This window comes from Macaca mulatta, chromosome 7, assembly GCF_049350105.2.
Source record: "Macaca mulatta isolate MMU2019108-1 chromosome 7, T2T-MMU8v2.0, whole genome shotgun sequence".
Lineage (NCBI taxonomy): Eukaryota > Metazoa > Chordata > Mammalia > Primates > Cercopithecidae > Macaca > Macaca mulatta.
Window position 1 is genome coordinate 1481943 of NC_133412.1, and position 17127 is coordinate 1499069.

The 17127-nt window shown below is 50.8% G+C and overlaps 1 protein-coding gene across 30 annotated transcripts in view; it reads left to right on the plus strand.

The window, feature by feature from the left end:
- The window catches only part of CYFIP1 (cytoplasmic FMR1 interacting protein 1), a 117670-nt gene that overhangs the window by 96726 nt on the left and 3817 nt on the right, over positions 1 to 17127 (plus strand). For all 30 annotated transcript variants that reach the window (XM_077938840.1, XM_077938833.1, XM_077938842.1 and 27 more), the window contains 6 exons: positions 6014 to 6157; positions 7115 to 7205; positions 9025 to 9155; positions 14204 to 14276; positions 15806 to 15900; positions 16709 to 16947. In XM_077938840.1, coding sequence (XP_077794966.1) covers positions 6014 to 6157; positions 7115 to 7205; positions 9025 to 9155; positions 14204 to 14276; positions 15806 to 15900; positions 16709 to 16947 — 773 coding nt within the window. The remainder of the gene's footprint in view (positions 1 to 6013; positions 6158 to 7114; positions 7206 to 9024; positions 9156 to 14203; positions 14277 to 15805; positions 15901 to 16708; positions 16948 to 17127) is intronic.

Below are 17127 nucleotides of genomic sequence, written 5' to 3' on the forward strand. Positions count from 1 at the left end.
GGGCACCACCTCGGGGATGGCTCCAGAGCGCCCTGCTCTCCTGTGTGCGTGGGCACCACCTCGGGGATGGCTCCAGAGCGCCCTGCTCTCCTGTGTGCGTGGGCACCACCTCAGGGATGGCTCCAGGGAATGCGTACCTGGGGGCATTGGCAAAGCTGATGCTCTTTTGGAGGGAAAGAAGGATTTGATGATGTGAATTTGATTTTTTTAAATTCAACTATTTGCAACTGAACTTGAATCTTGCTGTTAGAGATTTCTGCCTCCGTTTCAGAAACTGTGTGTGTGTCATTTTTATTACAACCTAAACCAGTAAATTTTTTTTTTTTTTTGAGACAGTCTGTCCCCCAGGCTGGAGTACAGTGGTGTGCTCTTGGCTCACTGAAACCTACAGTGATTCTTGCGCTTCAGCCTCCCGAGCAGCTGGGATTACAGGTGTGCGCCACCACGCCTGGCCAGTTTTTGTATTTTTAGTCGAGACAGGGTTTCATCATGTTGGCCAGACTGGTCTCGAACTCCTGACTTCAAATGATCTGCCCGCCTCAGCCTCCCAAAGTGCTGGAATTAAGGCGTAAGCCACTGCGCCTGGCCATAAACCACTAATTTTTTTTTTTTTTTTGAGACAGGGTTTTGCTTTGTCACCCATGCTGGATTGCAGTGGCACAATCACAGCTCACTGAAACCTCCGCCTCCCAGGCTGGTCGTGAACTCCTGAGCTCAAGCCTCGGCCTCCCAAAGTGCTGGGAATGTAGGCGTGAACCACTGTGCCCAGCCTTAAACCAGTACTTTTCTATTAGATTATTTAGACATATACAAGCGACATTGATGTTGACCACCACCCACTCGAAAAAAGGCTGGATACTGAAAACAGATGATGTCTGAGTCTGTCATGTGCTTGCAGCAGACAGCCTTTGTACTCACAAGCACCACGCGTGCCATGTGCACTTGCTTCTGCTGCAGTATGAGGCACAGTGTACATCTGTGTGATTATGGAATACACAGGAATCCACTCAAAAAACAGATGAGTGCTTTTTTTTATGAATAGTGAACTAGGGCTAGTATCTTGCAGGAATAAAATTAACTTAGATGAGGGACCCATTTATGCAATGTTATCTTTTTGGTTCTTGGTCATGTCACCACTTACAGCATGCCTGCTTCTCAGTAAGACACCCTTTTGAGCACATTACTGGTATTCTTTCTCTCTTAAGTAAGGTTGTCCCCAGTTCACAGATGAAGGCTCAGAGTGTCATGAAAGTTAGAGGACCCAAGGCGCACGACTGGTGAGTCCGGAGCTGGCTCTGCGTGGTGTGACGCACCTCCTCTGCTTGCCGAACGAGGCCGGAGTCTCTCTCAGGCATGGGCAGCAGAGTCTGTCTTGAAGCGAGCTGTGTGCCTGGACGTCCAGAGTGCTTCCTCTTCCGAGCTTAAGTCTTTACAGCGCGGTGTTTGTGACGGTGCCCTTCCTCAGTAGTGCCTCCTCCCACTGCCCTGAGGAGTTAAGTCACATCTGCTGTTCGTTACCCTAGCTGTGTTGTCTGTTGGATGTGTCATCTTTGGGGTGAGTTTAGTCTACTGGGAAACCGGACACTGAGACCATGTGTTCATTGAGTGGTGCCTCCGCTACCAGCTGTCATCCTGAGCCAGTCAGGGCGGGTCTGAGAATGAATTCTCTCGCTTGTAGCATGAGGTCATTAGCTTTCACTAATGACTCTCGTGTTCTTCTTTTCAAACATCGAACCTGTTATCAACCAAAAATATTACACACAATCCCAGCACATAAAGCCCAGGGTGCTGCTCTGAGGAGAGGATGGAAGGAGGGTGTCTGGGCTGAAGATCTGTAGATGGTTTCTTCAAGGTTGCAAGGGGCTGCAGGGCTTGGGCCTGGGACAGACACTGGGTGGGGTTTCTGTCCTTCGGTGTTATCTAATCCGGTCACTGTAGTATTTTATAATCAGTTTTGGCTCTTTGTTTTGGGGGGTCTCATGACCCTCTACACATCTGATTCACTAGAAGGACTCACAGAACTCAGTCTCACAGCTGCAGTTTATTCCAGCAAAGGGTACAAAGCAGGATCAGTAACAGAAGCAGACAGATCAGGTGGAGGCTGAAGAAAGCAGGAGTGGCTGTATTAATATAAGATAAAGTCAACTTCAGAGCAAAGAATATTGCCAGGGAGATTACATAATAATAAGAGTCAAACCACCACCAAGAAAACATAGCAGTGCTAAATGTTGATGCATCAAACAACAAGGCTTATATATTTGAAGGAAAGACTAATAGAAGTAAAAGGAAAGTGAACAATTCCACAGTTACAGTTGGGGATTTCAACACTCCTTTTAGTAACTACAGAACAAGTAGACACAAAATCAGCAACAGTAGAAAAGAACTGAACACCACCATCGACCAACAGGATCTAACTGACATGTGTAGGATACTCTCTACCCCACAATAGCAGAATATATACATTTTTCAGATTCCCATGAAACATTCACCAAGACAGACCATATCCTGGGCCATAAAACTCACCTCAACAAAACTTAAAGAACTGAAATCCTATGGAGAGTGTTCTCCAACCACAATGAATTCAAACCAGAAACCAGTAACAAAAAGATAACAAAAAAATCTCTATATGCTTGGAAATTAGCACACTTTTAAATAATCCTTGAATCGAAGAGGAAGTCTCAAGGGAAATTAAAAAATACATTGAATTGAGTGAAATGCAAACATATCAAGATTTGTGGTATACAGCTAAAGAAGTGCTGAGGGAAGTTTGCAGCACTGAAGACTCACAGTAGGGTCTCCTGCTGTCTGCACCTGTGTCCTCAGACAAGCTGAGGGGTGTCCTTCTGCAGGAACCACCTCGATACGTTTGGGCTCTATGTCCCCACCCAAATATCATCCCAAATTGTAATCCCCATAACCCCCCTGTGTGGAGGGAGGGACCTGCTGGGAGGTGATTGGATCGTGGCAGTGGTTCCCTCATGATGTGATAGTGAGTGAGTTCTCACGAGATCTGATGGTTTTATAAGGGGCTCTTCCCCCTTCGCTCTCTCTTCTCATTCCTGCCACCTTGTGAAGAAGGTGCCTGCTTCCCCTTCACCTTCCGCCATGATGGAAGTTTTCTGAGGCCTCCCCAGCCATGTGGAACTGTGAGTTAATTAAACCTGTTTCCTTTATAAATTACCCAGTCTCAGGTATTTCTTTATAGCAGGGTGAAAATGGACTAATATAGTACACTGGTACTGGTAGAGTGGAGCACTGCTAGACGGATACCCGAAAATGTGGAAGTGACTTTGGAACTGGGTAACAGGCAGAGTTTGGAACAGTTTGGAGGGCTCCGAAGAAGGCAGGAAGATGTGGGAAAGTTTGGAACTTTCTAGAGACTTGTTGAATTTTTTGTTTGTTTTTTGAGACAGAGTCTCACCCTGCTGCCAGGGCTGGAGTGCAGTGGTGCAATCTTGGCTCACTGTGACCTCTGCCTCCTGAGTTCAAATAATTCTCCTGCCTCAACCTCCCGAGTAGTGGGATTACAGGCACCCACCACCATACCCAGCTAATTTTTTTGTATTTTTAGTAGAGACAGGGTTTCACCATGTTGGCCAGGCTAGTCTCAAACTCCTGACCTCATGATCCGCCTACCTCAGCCTCCCAAAGTGCTAGGATTACAGGGGTGAACCACCGCGCCCAGTCTGTTGGTTTTGACCAAAATGCTAATGGTGCTATGGACAATAAAGTCCAGGCTAAGGTGGTCTCGGAGTTGAGGAACTTGTTGGGAACTGGAGCAAAGGTCACTTTTATTGTACTTTAGCAAAGAGACTAGCCGCATTTTGCCCCGCCCTAGAGATCTGTGGTACATTGAACTTGAGAAAGATCTGAAATTGGAGTTTATGTTTAAAAGGGAAGCACAGTATAAAAGTTTGGAAAATTTGCAGCCTGATGATGTGATAGAAAAACCCACTTTCTGGGGAGGAATTCAAGCTGGCTGCAGAAATTTTGAATGTCAATCACCAAGACAATGGGGAAAATGTTTTCAGGACATGTAGGAGGCAGCCCCTTCTATCACAAACCCAGAGGCCTAGGAGGGAAAAATGGTTTCCTGGGCTGGGCCCAGGGCTCGCCCTGCCCCCGCCACCCTTCCCCACTTTGCGCAGCTTCAGGACTTGGCGCCTTGCATCTCAGTCGCTAAAAGGGGCCAACATATGGCTCAGGCTGTTGCTTCAGAGGGTGCAAGCCCCAAGCCTTGGTGGCTTCCATGTGGTGTTGGACCACCTAGATTTCAAAGGGTATGTGGAAATGCCTGAATGTCCAGGCAGAAGTTTGCTGCGGGGGTGGAGCCATCATGGAGAACCTCTGCTAGGGCAGTGAAGAAGGGAAATAGGGGGTTGGAGCCCCACACGCAGAGTCCCCACTGGAATACTGGCTAGTGGAGCTGTAAAAAGAGGGCCATCCTCCAGTCAGCTTGCATTGTGTACCTGGAAAAGCCACAGACAATGCCAGCCTGTGAAAGCAGCCGGGAGGGGGACTGTACCCTGCAAAGCCACAGGGTGGAGCTGCCCAAGACCGTGGGAGCCCACCTCTTGCATCAATGTGACCTGGATGTGAGACACGGAATCAAAGGAGGTTATTTCAAAGCTTTAAGATTTAATGGCTGCCCCACTGGACTTTGGACTTGCATGGGGCCTATAGCCCCTTTGTTTTGACCAATTTCTCCAATGCCTATACCCCTATTGTATCTAGGAAGTAATTAACTTTTTTTTTTATTACACAGGCTCATAGGTGGAAGGGACTTGACTTGTCTCAGATGAGACTTTGGACTTGGATTTTTGAGTTAATGCTGGAATGAGTTCAGACTTTGGGAGACTGTGGGGAAGGCATGATTGTATTTTGAAATGTGAGGACCCGTGAGATTTGGGAGGGGCCAGAGGCAGAATGATAAGGTTTGGCTGTGTCCCCACCCAAATCTCATCTCCAGTTGTAATCCCCATTATCCTCACATGTCAAGGGCGGGACCTGGTGGGAGCTGATTGGCTCATGGGGGCAGTTTTCCGCCTGCTGTTCTTGTGATAGTGAGTTCTCACCAGATCTGATGGTTTTATAAGGGGCTTCACCTTTTGTTCTCTCTTCTATCTCCTGCCTTCTTGTGAAGAAGGTGCTTGTTCCCCCTTTACCTTCTGCATAACTAAGTTTCCTTAGGCCTCCCCAGGCATGTGGAACTGTGAGTCAGTTAAACCTGCTTTTTTTAAAAATAAATTATGCAAGCCGGGCGCGGTGGCTCAAGCCTGTAATCCCAGCACTTTGGGAGGCTGAGACGGGCGGATCACAAGGTCAGGAGATCGAGACCATCCTGGCTAACACGGTGAAACCCCGTCTCTACTAAAAAATACAAAAAACTAGCCGGGCGAGGTGGCGGGCGCCTGTGGTCCCAGCTACTCCGGAGGCTGAGGCAGGAGAATGGCGTAAACCCGGGAGGCGGAGCTTGCAGTGAGCTGAGATCCGGCCACTGCACTCCAGCCTGGGCGACAGAGCCAGACTCAGTCTCAATAAATAAATAAACAAATAAATAAATAAATAATGCAGTCTTGGTTATTTCTCTATAGCATTGTGAAAATGGACTAATACACACCCTAACTACCTTCCTCACCCTCCTACCCCACAGGGGTCTCTCTCCCAGCTCCAGGGGTGCCCTGTGCATCCTGAGAAGGCAGCTCCCCCGGCCCCTTCAGGGTCCGACCTTGGGCATCCTGCTGGGAAACTGGGAGGCAGGGGGGCTCCAAATTGGCAATTCAACAAATGTTGCAACACATGGTTTTGTTTTCTTTTTCTATTTTAGCAGGTTCTTTTTGGTGGCAGGCTGAGTGGGTTTTATAATTGTACCAGTTAAGGGCAGTAGATTTTACAAGTCAGCAGACTTGGACCCCTTCACCTGAGCCTGTGTGTGTTGAGTGATCTTCTCATGCAATTCTTCATCTGCACGTGTGCAGGGACCATGCTGAGGGCTCTGTGCCCTGTTTTCCAGGCTTTGAACTTGGCCTACTCCAGCATTTACGGCAGCTACCGGAACTTCGTGGGACCTCCACACTTTCAAGTCATCTGCCGGCTCCTCGGCTACCAGGGTATCGCCGTGGTCATGGAGGAGCTGCTGAAGGTCGTCAAGAGCCTGGTGAGTGTTCCCTGGACACGCTTCCTTCTCACAGCCTGAATTCCCTGGGGCACCCAAGCCAGAGGGTCTTCTCCGCCTGGACTGTGATTCTCCAACAGCTGGATTCATTCAATTACTTGAATGAATTACTTGAATGAATCATTGAATTACTATTCAATTCAAACACTTCTGACCATATATAGTTTGATACCTCCCTCATCTTTTCAAACTTAAAAGAATGGGTCCAGGTTATTTTAACTGATACACCGAGTTTTTATTTGTATGTATAGAGATGGGGTCTTGCTCTGTTGCCCAGGCTGGCCTTGAACTCCTGGGCTCCAGAGATCTGCCCATCTTGGCCTCCGAAAGTGCTGAAATTACAGGTGTGAGCCACCTTGGTCAGCCTGGATTTAGTTTTCTATACATAACTAACTTTTTATACTTTTTCATCCTTTTTATTATTTTAACAATCTTCTGTGACTGAGACCACGTAAGAGTTTGGTCACTTGGCACAGCCATTACCCCGTGACCCAAACAGGTCCTTCCAGGACCCGCTGGGGACTCTGTGCCAAAACATGTGGCAGCTTGGAGGGTGTCAGGATTGCGGACCTCACCACACCCGGGCTTGGGGCAGCACCAGGAGCACAGATGGCTTCCTGGGGGACCCTGGAGATGGCAGTGCTCACCGTGCTGGGGGCACCCCTGTAGGGACACCTGGCGACAAAGCTCTCCCCTCGCTGTGGCACCGCTTTCCTCTCGAAAGGGGAGTCTAGTTCAGAACGTGAATTCAGTCATGGGAAGCCACCTGGTGATGGTTGCTCTCTCTCCAGGGCTGGTTTCATTCCCCTGCCAGGTGATCCTGCAGCCTCCTCGTTACCAAGCTCTTTGCTAACAGACTTGTTTCAGGGCGTGTGCTGGCCACAGGCATTAGCAGAGTGCAGTGGGGTGACTGACGCAGCCTGTCTCGTCCCCCCGCAGCTGCAAGGCACAATCCTGCAGTACGTGAAGACGCTGATGGAGGTGATGCCTAAAATCTGCCGCCTGCCGCGGCACGAGTACGGCTCTCCCGGTGAGTGTGGGCACCTCTGGGCGTGTGCAGCTCACAGCGCTGTCCGTGGAGAGGTCAGAAAGGAATTCAAGTCAGCAATTCTTGGGAAGGATTAGATTTGCCATGTGGGAGTAGACAGACAAATGCACCTTACAACCAGGAAGAGGTGTGTTGGGTCACTGTCTGCAGGCGAGGAAGCTGAGGGGCCTGGGAGGTCAGCCTGCAAGAGTTGAGACAACAGATCCCTGAACACCACGCTCTTCCGTGCCCCTACGAAAGAACCGCCGGCCTGATGAGGCGAGAGAGCCGACTGCCGGGTCCTGCTGCCCTGCTGGGCTTGTAGGGGCTTGAGGCTCAGACACAGGCCCACCAAGGTGGTGCAAGGCCTGCCCCTGCCCCCATCCATCTGCAGGTCCAGCTCTGGGGCAGGACTTGCTGTGGGCTGGTTTGGGGTCCAGCTCCGGGGCAGGACAGGCCACAGGACTTGCTGTGGGCTGGTTTGGGGCTATGCAGTTAAATAGCTTTAGTGATCTCAAAAAGCATCGTCTCATAAAACAGTGACCTTTGTCACGTAACAAAACTGCTTTTAGTCTCTTACCGGGCAGAGTTTTCTTGAAAGCTGGGCAGCTGAACAGTAGCCTTGTGTCGTAAAGTGACTGGAGCCTGCACATGGGTGACGGACAAGGCGCTGTCCTGATGGGCAGTCAGTCAGCGTGGCTGAGATACTTTACACGTGCCCAGGACTTTTTGCTTTTTGGAGCCTCCCCAGGGCTGTTGCTGGTGTTTGAGGAGACGATAAGGTCCCCCTCAGCCACCATGGGGAAGTAGCCGTCGGCATGGCCCTGGCTCAAGAGAATCTGATTTCAGTTTATTGTCAGAAAGTAGATGAGGAACGCTGGGATGATGCAACCAATCCTTATGTCGTGACTAGAGATGGAAATTTCAGATGTTGAGGAGGGAGCTGTTTCCCAGGGTGGCACAGGGAAATCTTGTCAGGGATGACACAGGTGCAGAAGTGTCCCTGCCCCCACCAAGTGGGGCTGAGTCCCCACAGTGGTGCCGAGAGCTGGGAGGAGTGGGGGCAGGGGCTGCAGCTGTAAGGCAGGCGGGGCCGTGTCAGGCTGCTGGTCCTTGGGGAAGGGGCAGTCGGGCAAGACATGCTGGGACAAGGGTTCACGGTCTGCTGAGCCTCCTGCTTGGCTCTTCCCAGGGTAGTTTCGGCCCCTCCTGATGCCACATTCATCGTGCAGTCAGCTGCCGGTTTCTGTCTGGGCTGGAGTCGAAGCTATAGATTGGCTGGGGGAACGTTGGCCTTCTGTCCCATATTTGCGCCTTGCGTCTTTTTGTGCCTTATTCCGTGGTCCGGGATGCCACTGAGATGCCTGCCTTGCTCCAGAGCCGGCATGGTGTTCGGCCTCCCGTTGGGTGCGCTGCAGGCTTCCTAGATGCCCTTTCTCAGATGAGGTGTGGCCCCTTCCATGCCTGTGAAGAGAGATTGCATTTTGTCAAATACCTTGTCCGCCCCCACTGGGGATGATGGTGCAGTCTTTATTCTTGTCACGTGGTGACATTCCTATCGTCAGAGCCTTCCCTACAGATACGGGGTTGAGTGGAAAAGAGGCCTCAGCCGAGGCCCAGGGCCACATGGTGTGTGGAGAACGTGCCCAGGTGGTGAACAAACTACCACCGCAGGGAAGATGCTGGGGATGGGACGTGGTGGCCATCCTTATAGCCGGGCTCGGTGGCGGTGTCAGAATGGCAGGTACTCCCGGCTGTGGACCCCGGCTGCTGGGGCCCAGCCCCTCCAGTCCCCCAGCCCCACCTCCCTCCTGCGCCGTAGGCATCCTGGAGTTCTTCCACCACCAGCTGAAGGACATCGTGGAGTATGCAGAGCTGAAGACGGTGTGCTTCCAGAACCTGCGGGAGGTGGGGAACGCCGTCCTCTTCTGCCTGCTGATCGAGCAGAGCCTGGTGAGCCCCCGCCCGGCCCGGCCTCCCCCACCGCCCACGGGGAGGGCTTTCTTTTGTGGGTTCTTCAGTGGGGGTGTGGCAGCAGCAGTGAGGTAAACCTTTTTTTTCGTGACTATTGAGACTTTAGTTTGAATTTGTTCCCTTCAACTGAAAAACAAAAATGTACTGTAGTTCATTGTCTCAAGAATGTTTTTCTGTGTTAACATCATAAAACTTTTATTATGCGATGTTTTCAACACCTAAATGAACTTATTTGGTGTGCCTGTAAGGTATAAAGAGCACTGCTGCCCAGGAGGGTCTCTGCATGCCTGAGGCTGCTGAGCAGTTGAAGTGTGGCTCAGTGTGACTGAGGAGCTGAGTGCTAAATGTTATTGAATTATAACTGATTTAAATCTAAATGGCTACACGTGCCCCATGGTGGACAGCACGAGAGGCCAGCCTGAAAGGGGAGCCCCTGGGAGCCCACCCCGTCTTAGGACGTGGCACAGTGGACGCTCATGTTTTCGACTGGCTGCCTTTTTGTGTGCCATGTGGCTGTCCCTCTGTCCTGTGCATCACAGCAGCTCAGTTGATAACCTCCTGGACCGGGAAAGCCAGTGGGAAATGGAATCTCACGTGGCCCTCTCCTGCCTTCCCTCGTGACTAACGAGGCGGGCAGCTCCGTTGGTTGCGTCGTCTTGTTTCTTTTCCTGTTAAATGCCCCACTGGGTTCTTCTGCCTACTTTTCTACAGCTCGTCTGTGCAGATTCTTTATGTGCTGCACATGTTGTAAATCTCCCATTTGTGGCTTACCTTTTCACTCTGGTGGTGGTGATTTTTGCTAAAATGCTCTTAATTTGGATGTAGCCCTTTTTTAATGATTAGCACTTTCCGTATCCTTTTTTTTTTTTTTTTTAAGACGTTTTCCCTGTCTTGGGGTCGTGAAAACATTCCTTTACATTCTCATCTACGGATTTTAAGCTTTGCCTTCTGCATGCAAGTTTGCAGTCCTTCTGGTCTTTGTGTATAATGCGAGAGGCAGAGGAAGCTTCTTTCTCTCTCTATGGAGGCCTGGCTGTCCCTCCTCTAGTGGCTGAAGGGCTCCTCCTCCCATTGCTGACTAGTGGTGTCCCCTGCCGTCTGCCAGCTTTTCATGGGGACACCGGCCTGTCTCCTGACTTTCTGCTGCATCCCACCGGTGCAGGCGTCCGTCTCCCGCCAGTGCAGGCGTCCGTCTCTGGCATCACAGCATGTCTTGCTCATCACTGCCCTAACAGGACTCTGGATTCCCGACGCGGCACGTTTCCTACCTTGCTGCTCCTCTTCGGCATGTTCCCTCCTCGGGGCTCTTCGCGCTGCCTTGTTTTGGGATTGGTTTGCCACGTGCCCTGGCAAAGCGTTTGGCTTGTGCATGGGAGCAGCACTGCGTCTGCAGAGCTGCCTGGGGAGGCCTTTCCTATGTTGTTTCCCAAAGTGGTCTCTTGTCTTCAGGTCTCTGGTAGCTTTGCAAAGGCAGAGTTGTGTTTGGGAAGAACAGGGATAGGGTGGCCTGTACACAGCTCAGGGCATTGCTGTCAGACTGCCAGGCCTCTGGGGACTGAGCCTCTGGACCAGCCGCCTCACACCAGCCTGTACGGTGAAAGAGAATGTGTTGGCTCACATGTCAGGGGAGTCCCAGGTCAGGCATGACATGCCTGGGAGCTGACAGCCTCCATCAGACCTGCATCTTCAGCTCCCCCCATCCCTGCACTCCTAGTCAGACCCGTTCCAGGTGGTTTCAAAGAGGGACTGTAGCAGCCCCAGGCCTTCATTGTCCCGGCCACCCACAGGCTCGGCGGGGACCCCAAGTAGCATCCCCTCCCATGCTCCGCTCCCCACTGTGTGAGGGGCACAAGATGGAGAACCCACCGGCGTCTCAGGCCAGCAAGGAGCCAGTGTCCAGGGTGGCCTTGCTTTAAGGATATGTTCCTCAAATAATTGTGAATTGTTAAAAGCCAGACATGTTAGGAAGCATCTCTTCAACTATAATCTCTCGTTATGAATTTTAAATATTTAATGTGGGAATATTCCATTCATAGGCGACTTTTCCTGAACTTACAGCATAAGGCTGTATCTTAGTGCGCTCTGCTATCTTAGTCTGCTTAGTCCGTTTTGTGTTGCTGTAGCAGTGCCTGAGACTGAGTAATTTATAAAGAAAAGGAGTTTATTTGGCTCATGACTCTGGAGGCTGGGAAGTCCAAGATCAGGTAGCCCATCTGTCAGGGTCGCAGGCTGCTTCAGCTCCTGGGGACACAGAAGGGGACGTGGGTGTTGCAGAGAGAACAAACATGAGAGGCAGCCTTGCTTACAACAACTGCTCTCGCAGGAACTCATCCATTCCCACAAAAACTAATCCAGTTGTGGGAGAACTGACCCAGTCTTGTAAGAAATCCATCACCTCTCACACAGACCACCTTCCAACACTGCTACATTGGCAATTACATTTCACCATGAGTTTTGGCAGGGACAAACCACATCCAAACCATGACCTCTGTGTATGGCCAAGCCTGAGGATGCCTGTCTGCTCACCGGCCTCAGGTGGGGGAGGTGAGACCCGAGCTTTCCGAATGGGAGGCAGCCGTGTGGAATCGATTTAGAGTGTCAGGGACCCCTTAGGACTGCTTTCTCTTCTGTCCAGCTGCCCTTTTTGGAAGTAAGATAAAATGTCAAAAGCTTTTCTTTACCTCAACATTTCTTTTTTTTTTTTTTTTAAGATTGGAGTTTCGTTGTCGTTGCTTAGGCTGGAGTGCAGTGGCACAATCTTGACTCACCGCAACCTCTACCTCCTGGGTTCAAGTGATTCTCCTCCCTTAGTCTCCCGAGTAGCTGGGATTACAGTCATGTGCCACCACGGGCCGGCTAATTTTGTATTTTTAGTAGAGACAGAGTTTCTTCATGTTGATCAGGCTGGTGATCTGCCTGCCTCACAGAGTGGCCGTGAGTTGGTAATTGTAGTGGGTGATGGGGGTTGGGTGTAGAGGAAACAGAGTGGCCATGACTTGGTAATTGTAGTGGGTGATGGGGTTGGGTGTAGAGGAAACAGAGTGGCCGTGAGTTGGTAACTGTAGTGGGTGATGGGGTTGGGTGTAGAGGAAACAGAGTGGCCGTGAGTTGGTAATTGTAGTGGGTGATGGGGGTTGGGTGTAGAGGAAACAGAGTGGCCGTGAGTTGGTAACTGTAATGGGTGATGGGGGTTGGGTGTAGAGGAAACAGAGTGGCCGTGAGTTGGTAACTGTAGTGGGTGATGGGGTTGGGTGTAGAGGAAACAGAGTGGCCGTGAGTTGGTAACTGTAGTGGGTGATGGGGGTTGGGTGTAGAGGAAACAGAGTGGCCGTGAGTTGGTAATTGTAGTGGGTGATGGGGGTTGGGTGTAGAGGAAACAGAGTGGCCGTGAGTTGGTAACTGTAATGGGTGATGGGGGTTGGGTGTAGAGGAAACAGAGTGGCCGTGAGTTGGTAACTGTAGTGGGTGATGGGGTTGGGTGTAGAGGAAACAGAGTGGCCGTGAGTTGGTAATTGTAGTGGGTGATGGGGGTTGGGTGTAGAGGAAACAGAGTGGCCGTGAGTTGGTAACTGTAGTGGGTGATGGGGTTGGGTGTAGAGGAAACAGAGTGGCCGTGAGTTGGTAATTGTAGTGGGTGATGGGGGTTGGGTGTAGAGGAAACAGAGTGGCCGTGAGTTGGTAACTCCCAACCTTAGGTGATCCGCCCGCCTCGGCCTCCCAAAGTGCTGGGATTACAGGCATGAGCCACCGCGCCCGGCCTGACATTCTTTACATACACAAACTCTTGTGGTTCTGTATTTATGTCTATCCCAGGACTCATGGACATAAATAATTATAGAACCACAAGAGTTTGAAGCAGGCAGGATGCAATTTCCTGGGACAATCTCTTAGCTTAAAGGCACCGTTTCTGTGCATTGCCATGGCAACAGTTGGCCCTCTGTTGGCTTCTGGATGGAGTGCGAAGCTGCATTAGAAACTTAGGGAAAGAGAAGCGGAACAGATGGCGTCTGGCCGGCGTCTGGCACTGGATTGACGTTGATGAGTACGGAAAAGTCTGTTTTTCTTCCTCTTGGTCTTAGTTTTGCCATCATCTCTGGGAGTTCCTCAGAAGTTAAAATCTCATTGTCAGTATTTCTTGATTTTCCAATAGCTGTTTCTTTGTTTAATCATTTCTTTTACTCCTGTGGAGCTTTAAGATTTCAGCATGGCTGTAGGGTAGGAGGCACTGAAGGCCCCACCATCTTCTGCCTGCTCCGTGGGGTGGTGAACGCACTGTGGTCTCAAGAGGCCCTTCCTGCTGGCCTGAGAGCCCTCACCTCTAAAGATGAACAGCAGTTGCTCTATTTTTGACCATCTTTGGGTTCATGGTGGATTTGGGGGGTTCTGCTGTCCTCATGATCCTGGAGGTACATTTTCTCTCTATATATGCGTTATTCTGCAGAATGGACCCTGTGTGGTTTTTATTACCCTGTAAAGGAGTTTGTGACCTGAGAGTAGGCTCAGCGTGATGGCCCAGAACTTTGCTTTGGGCTCTGTGGGGAAGGAGTGGATGTGGACACCAGGACGGGCCTCCCCTACTCCTTCCATCTCCTGTGGTGTTTGCAGAAGACGCCCTTCCGTCAGTGTGGTGGGATCTTGTCATCAACTGTGGTTCTGAGGAGCCTGCTGGCAAATTAGCAGGGAAGGATGGGGCGAGAGCTGTTAGACTGGTAAATCCTGGAAAACAGAGCACGCATTCAACATTGGGTCTTACGTGTGTCTACATCTACATTAATTAAATGTAACTAAAATTAAAATTCAGTTCCTCAAGTGCGCAAGCCACATTCCAAGTACTTAATAGGCATGCATGGCTGGCGGCTGCCGGAATGGACAGGACAGACGTAAGCATTTCCATCATCCTAGAGAAATCTCTTGACAGGCTACTTAACTTTATGGTAAAAAGCAAAGAGGTTCTTTGTTTTCAGCACCAGATCTCTCTCTGTGGCAAGATACCCTTCCTAGCGTGACCTTCTTTTTCTCTGTTCCAGTCTTTAGAAGAAGTGTGTGACCTGCTGCACGCGGCTCCCTTCCAGAACATCTTGCCGCGAGTCCATGTGAAAGGTGAGCCTGCTGACCCCACCAGGGAGTCCAGACTGCCCTCTGTCGGGATGGTGCCCGCTCTGCAGCCGGAGAGCCTAACGGCCAGTGCAGATTGTAGGTTTGGTGCCTGTTCAGTCATACCTGGGGTAATGAGGGGTGTACAGAACCTAGTTAAATAAGATTGAGAAATAGAGCTGCAATGGTATGATGTCTTAGAATTGCTTCCAAATATTAATAGCATGGGAGCAGGGGAGTTGGATGTAGAGGAAACAGAGTGGCTGTGAGTTGGTAACTGTAGTGGGTGATGGGGGTTGGGTGTAGAGGAAACAGAGTGGCCGTGACTTGGTAACTGTAGTGGGTGATGGGAGTTGGGTGTAGAGGAAACAGAGTGGCCGTGAGTTGGTAACTGTAGTGGGTGATGGGGGTTGGGTGTAGAGGAAACAGAGTGGCCGTGACTTGGTAACTGTAGTGGGTGATGGGAGTTGGGTGTAGAGGAAACAGAGTGGCCGTGAGTTGGTAACTGTAGCGGGTGATGGGGGTTGGGTGTAGAGGAAACAGAGTGGCCGTGACTTGGTGGCCGTGAGTTGGTAACTGTAGTGGGTGATGGGGGTTGGGTGTAGAGGAAACAGAGTGGCCGTGACTTGGTAATTGTGGTGGGTGATGGGGGTTGGGTGTAGAGGAAACAGAGTGGCCGTGACTTGGTAATTGTAGTGGGTGATGGGGGTTGGGTGTAGAGGAAACAGAGTGGCCGTGACTTGGTAATTGTAGTGGGTGATGGGGGTTGGGTGTAGAGGAAACAGAGTGGCCGTGAGTTGGTAACTGTAGTGGGTGATGGGGTTGGGTGTAGAGGAAACAGAGTGGCCGTGAGTTGGTAATTGTAGTGGGTGATGGGAGTTGGGTGTAGAGGAAACAGAGTGGCCGTGACTTGGTAATTGTAGTGGGTGATGGGGGTTGGGTATAGAGGAAACAGAGTGGCCGTGACTTGGTAACTGTAGTGGGTGATGGGGTTGGGTGTAGAGGAAACAGAGTGGCCGTGAGTTGGTAATTGTAGTGGGTGATGGGAGTTGGGTGTAGAGGAAACAGAGTGGCCGTGAGTTGGTAGTTGTAGTGGGTGATGGGGGTTGGGTGTAGAGGAAACAGAGTGGCTGTGAGTTGGTAACTGTGGTGGGTGATGGGAGTTGGGTGTAGAGGAAACAGAGTGGCCGTGAGTTGGTAACTGTAGTGGGTGATGGGGGTTGGGTGTAGAGGAAACAGAGTGGCCGTGACTTGGTAACTGTAGTGGGTGATGGGCACAGAGGCTCATTGTGCTGTTTTCTGCTTTCAGTTACATTTGGAATGTTAAATAAATGAAAAGTGAATATTGAGCAAAAAATCGGTCCAGCTAGTTTGAATTAAAATATTAAATGAGCCAGTTCTGTAAAATAATTTCCAAAGAGAATCTGTATCCATATTAACTTAAAAATCTTTTGTTTTTTAAACAAATTTAAACCTTTGCAATTACTGTTTCATACAAAGGAGCAGAATAAAGTAAAGTATTTTTTCTACTGCAGAGGGGGAGAGACTTGATGCCAAAATGAAAAGACTGGAATCCAAGTATGCCCCGCTGCATCTTGTCCCACTGATCGAAAGACTGGGGACCCCTCAGGTAACGTGTGCTATGATGGCGGAGGCTGTTGCAAGCTGGGCATCCATGCCAGGCCAGGTGGCCTGGTTGGGAGCCAGACTGGAAGGCATCGTGAAGTCCGGTGGCTGCGCGGCCGCTCAGGCCTCAGTGTTGCAAGTGGGGCGCGTGCCTGGACTGCTTCCCGGGGTGGTGGGGGGTTCAGATGAGCTAACGCCTGGAAAGGGCTTAGCACATCAGCTGGCACGTAAGACTTACACAGAAGACGTCACTTTCAATGTCCAGCCCTTCGTGAAGAAGGCTTTCCCACAGGGGTTATTAGGCCACGAGGCCAGGTGTCAGGGTAGAGTTCTACAGCGATCCAGCTGCGTATGCCACGTCAGGGCTTCTCAGCCATTTTGGACCAGGTAACTCGATGGTGGGGACTTGGGCCTCCTCTGCATTGCAGGCTGTTTGGCGGCATCCCTGGCTTCCACACTAGAGGCCAGGAGACCCACCCCCTCCACCCAAAACATTTTCCCAAGGCTGGGTGCCGTGGTTCATTCCTGTCTTCCCAGCACTTTGGGAGGCCAAGACAGGAGTTCAAGACCAGCCTGGGCAATGTGGCGAAACTCCGTCTCTACAGAAAGTACAAATATTATCCAGGCGTGGTGGCATACGCCTGGTCGCCTGAGCCAGGGAAGTCAAGGCTGCAGTGAGCTGTGGTTGTGCCACTGCACTCCAACCTAGGCAGCAGAGCAAGACCCTGTCTCAAAAGAAAAAAGACATAGAGGATATGGAGTAGCTGGATGCCTGGAGGCCCACAGCCTTCCACTGCTTGTCCTTTCTGCAGCAAATTGCCATCGCGAGAGAGGGGGACCTGCTGACAAAGGAGCGCCTCTGCTGTGGCCTGTCCATGTTTGAGGTCATCCTGACACGGATCCGGAGCTTTCTGGATGACCCCATCTGGCGCGGGCCTCTGCCCAGCAATGGGGTCATGCATGTTGACGAGTGTGTGGAGTTTCACAGACTGTGGAGTGCCATGCAGTTTGTCTACTGCATTCCTGTGGGGACACACGAGTTCACAGTCGAGTAAGTGTGTGCTCAGAGCAGGACAAAGCCCCAGGGGAGGGGAGGGGCTTAGGGCAGGGTCCAGGTGTTAGGCTAACAAGTGGCCAGCCATGCTCAGGAAGTGGACCAGAAACTCACTGAGCTGCTTTTAAGCCTCCTATAGTGGGAATTCTTACTTGATGCCAAGGAGCTGGCTCAGGA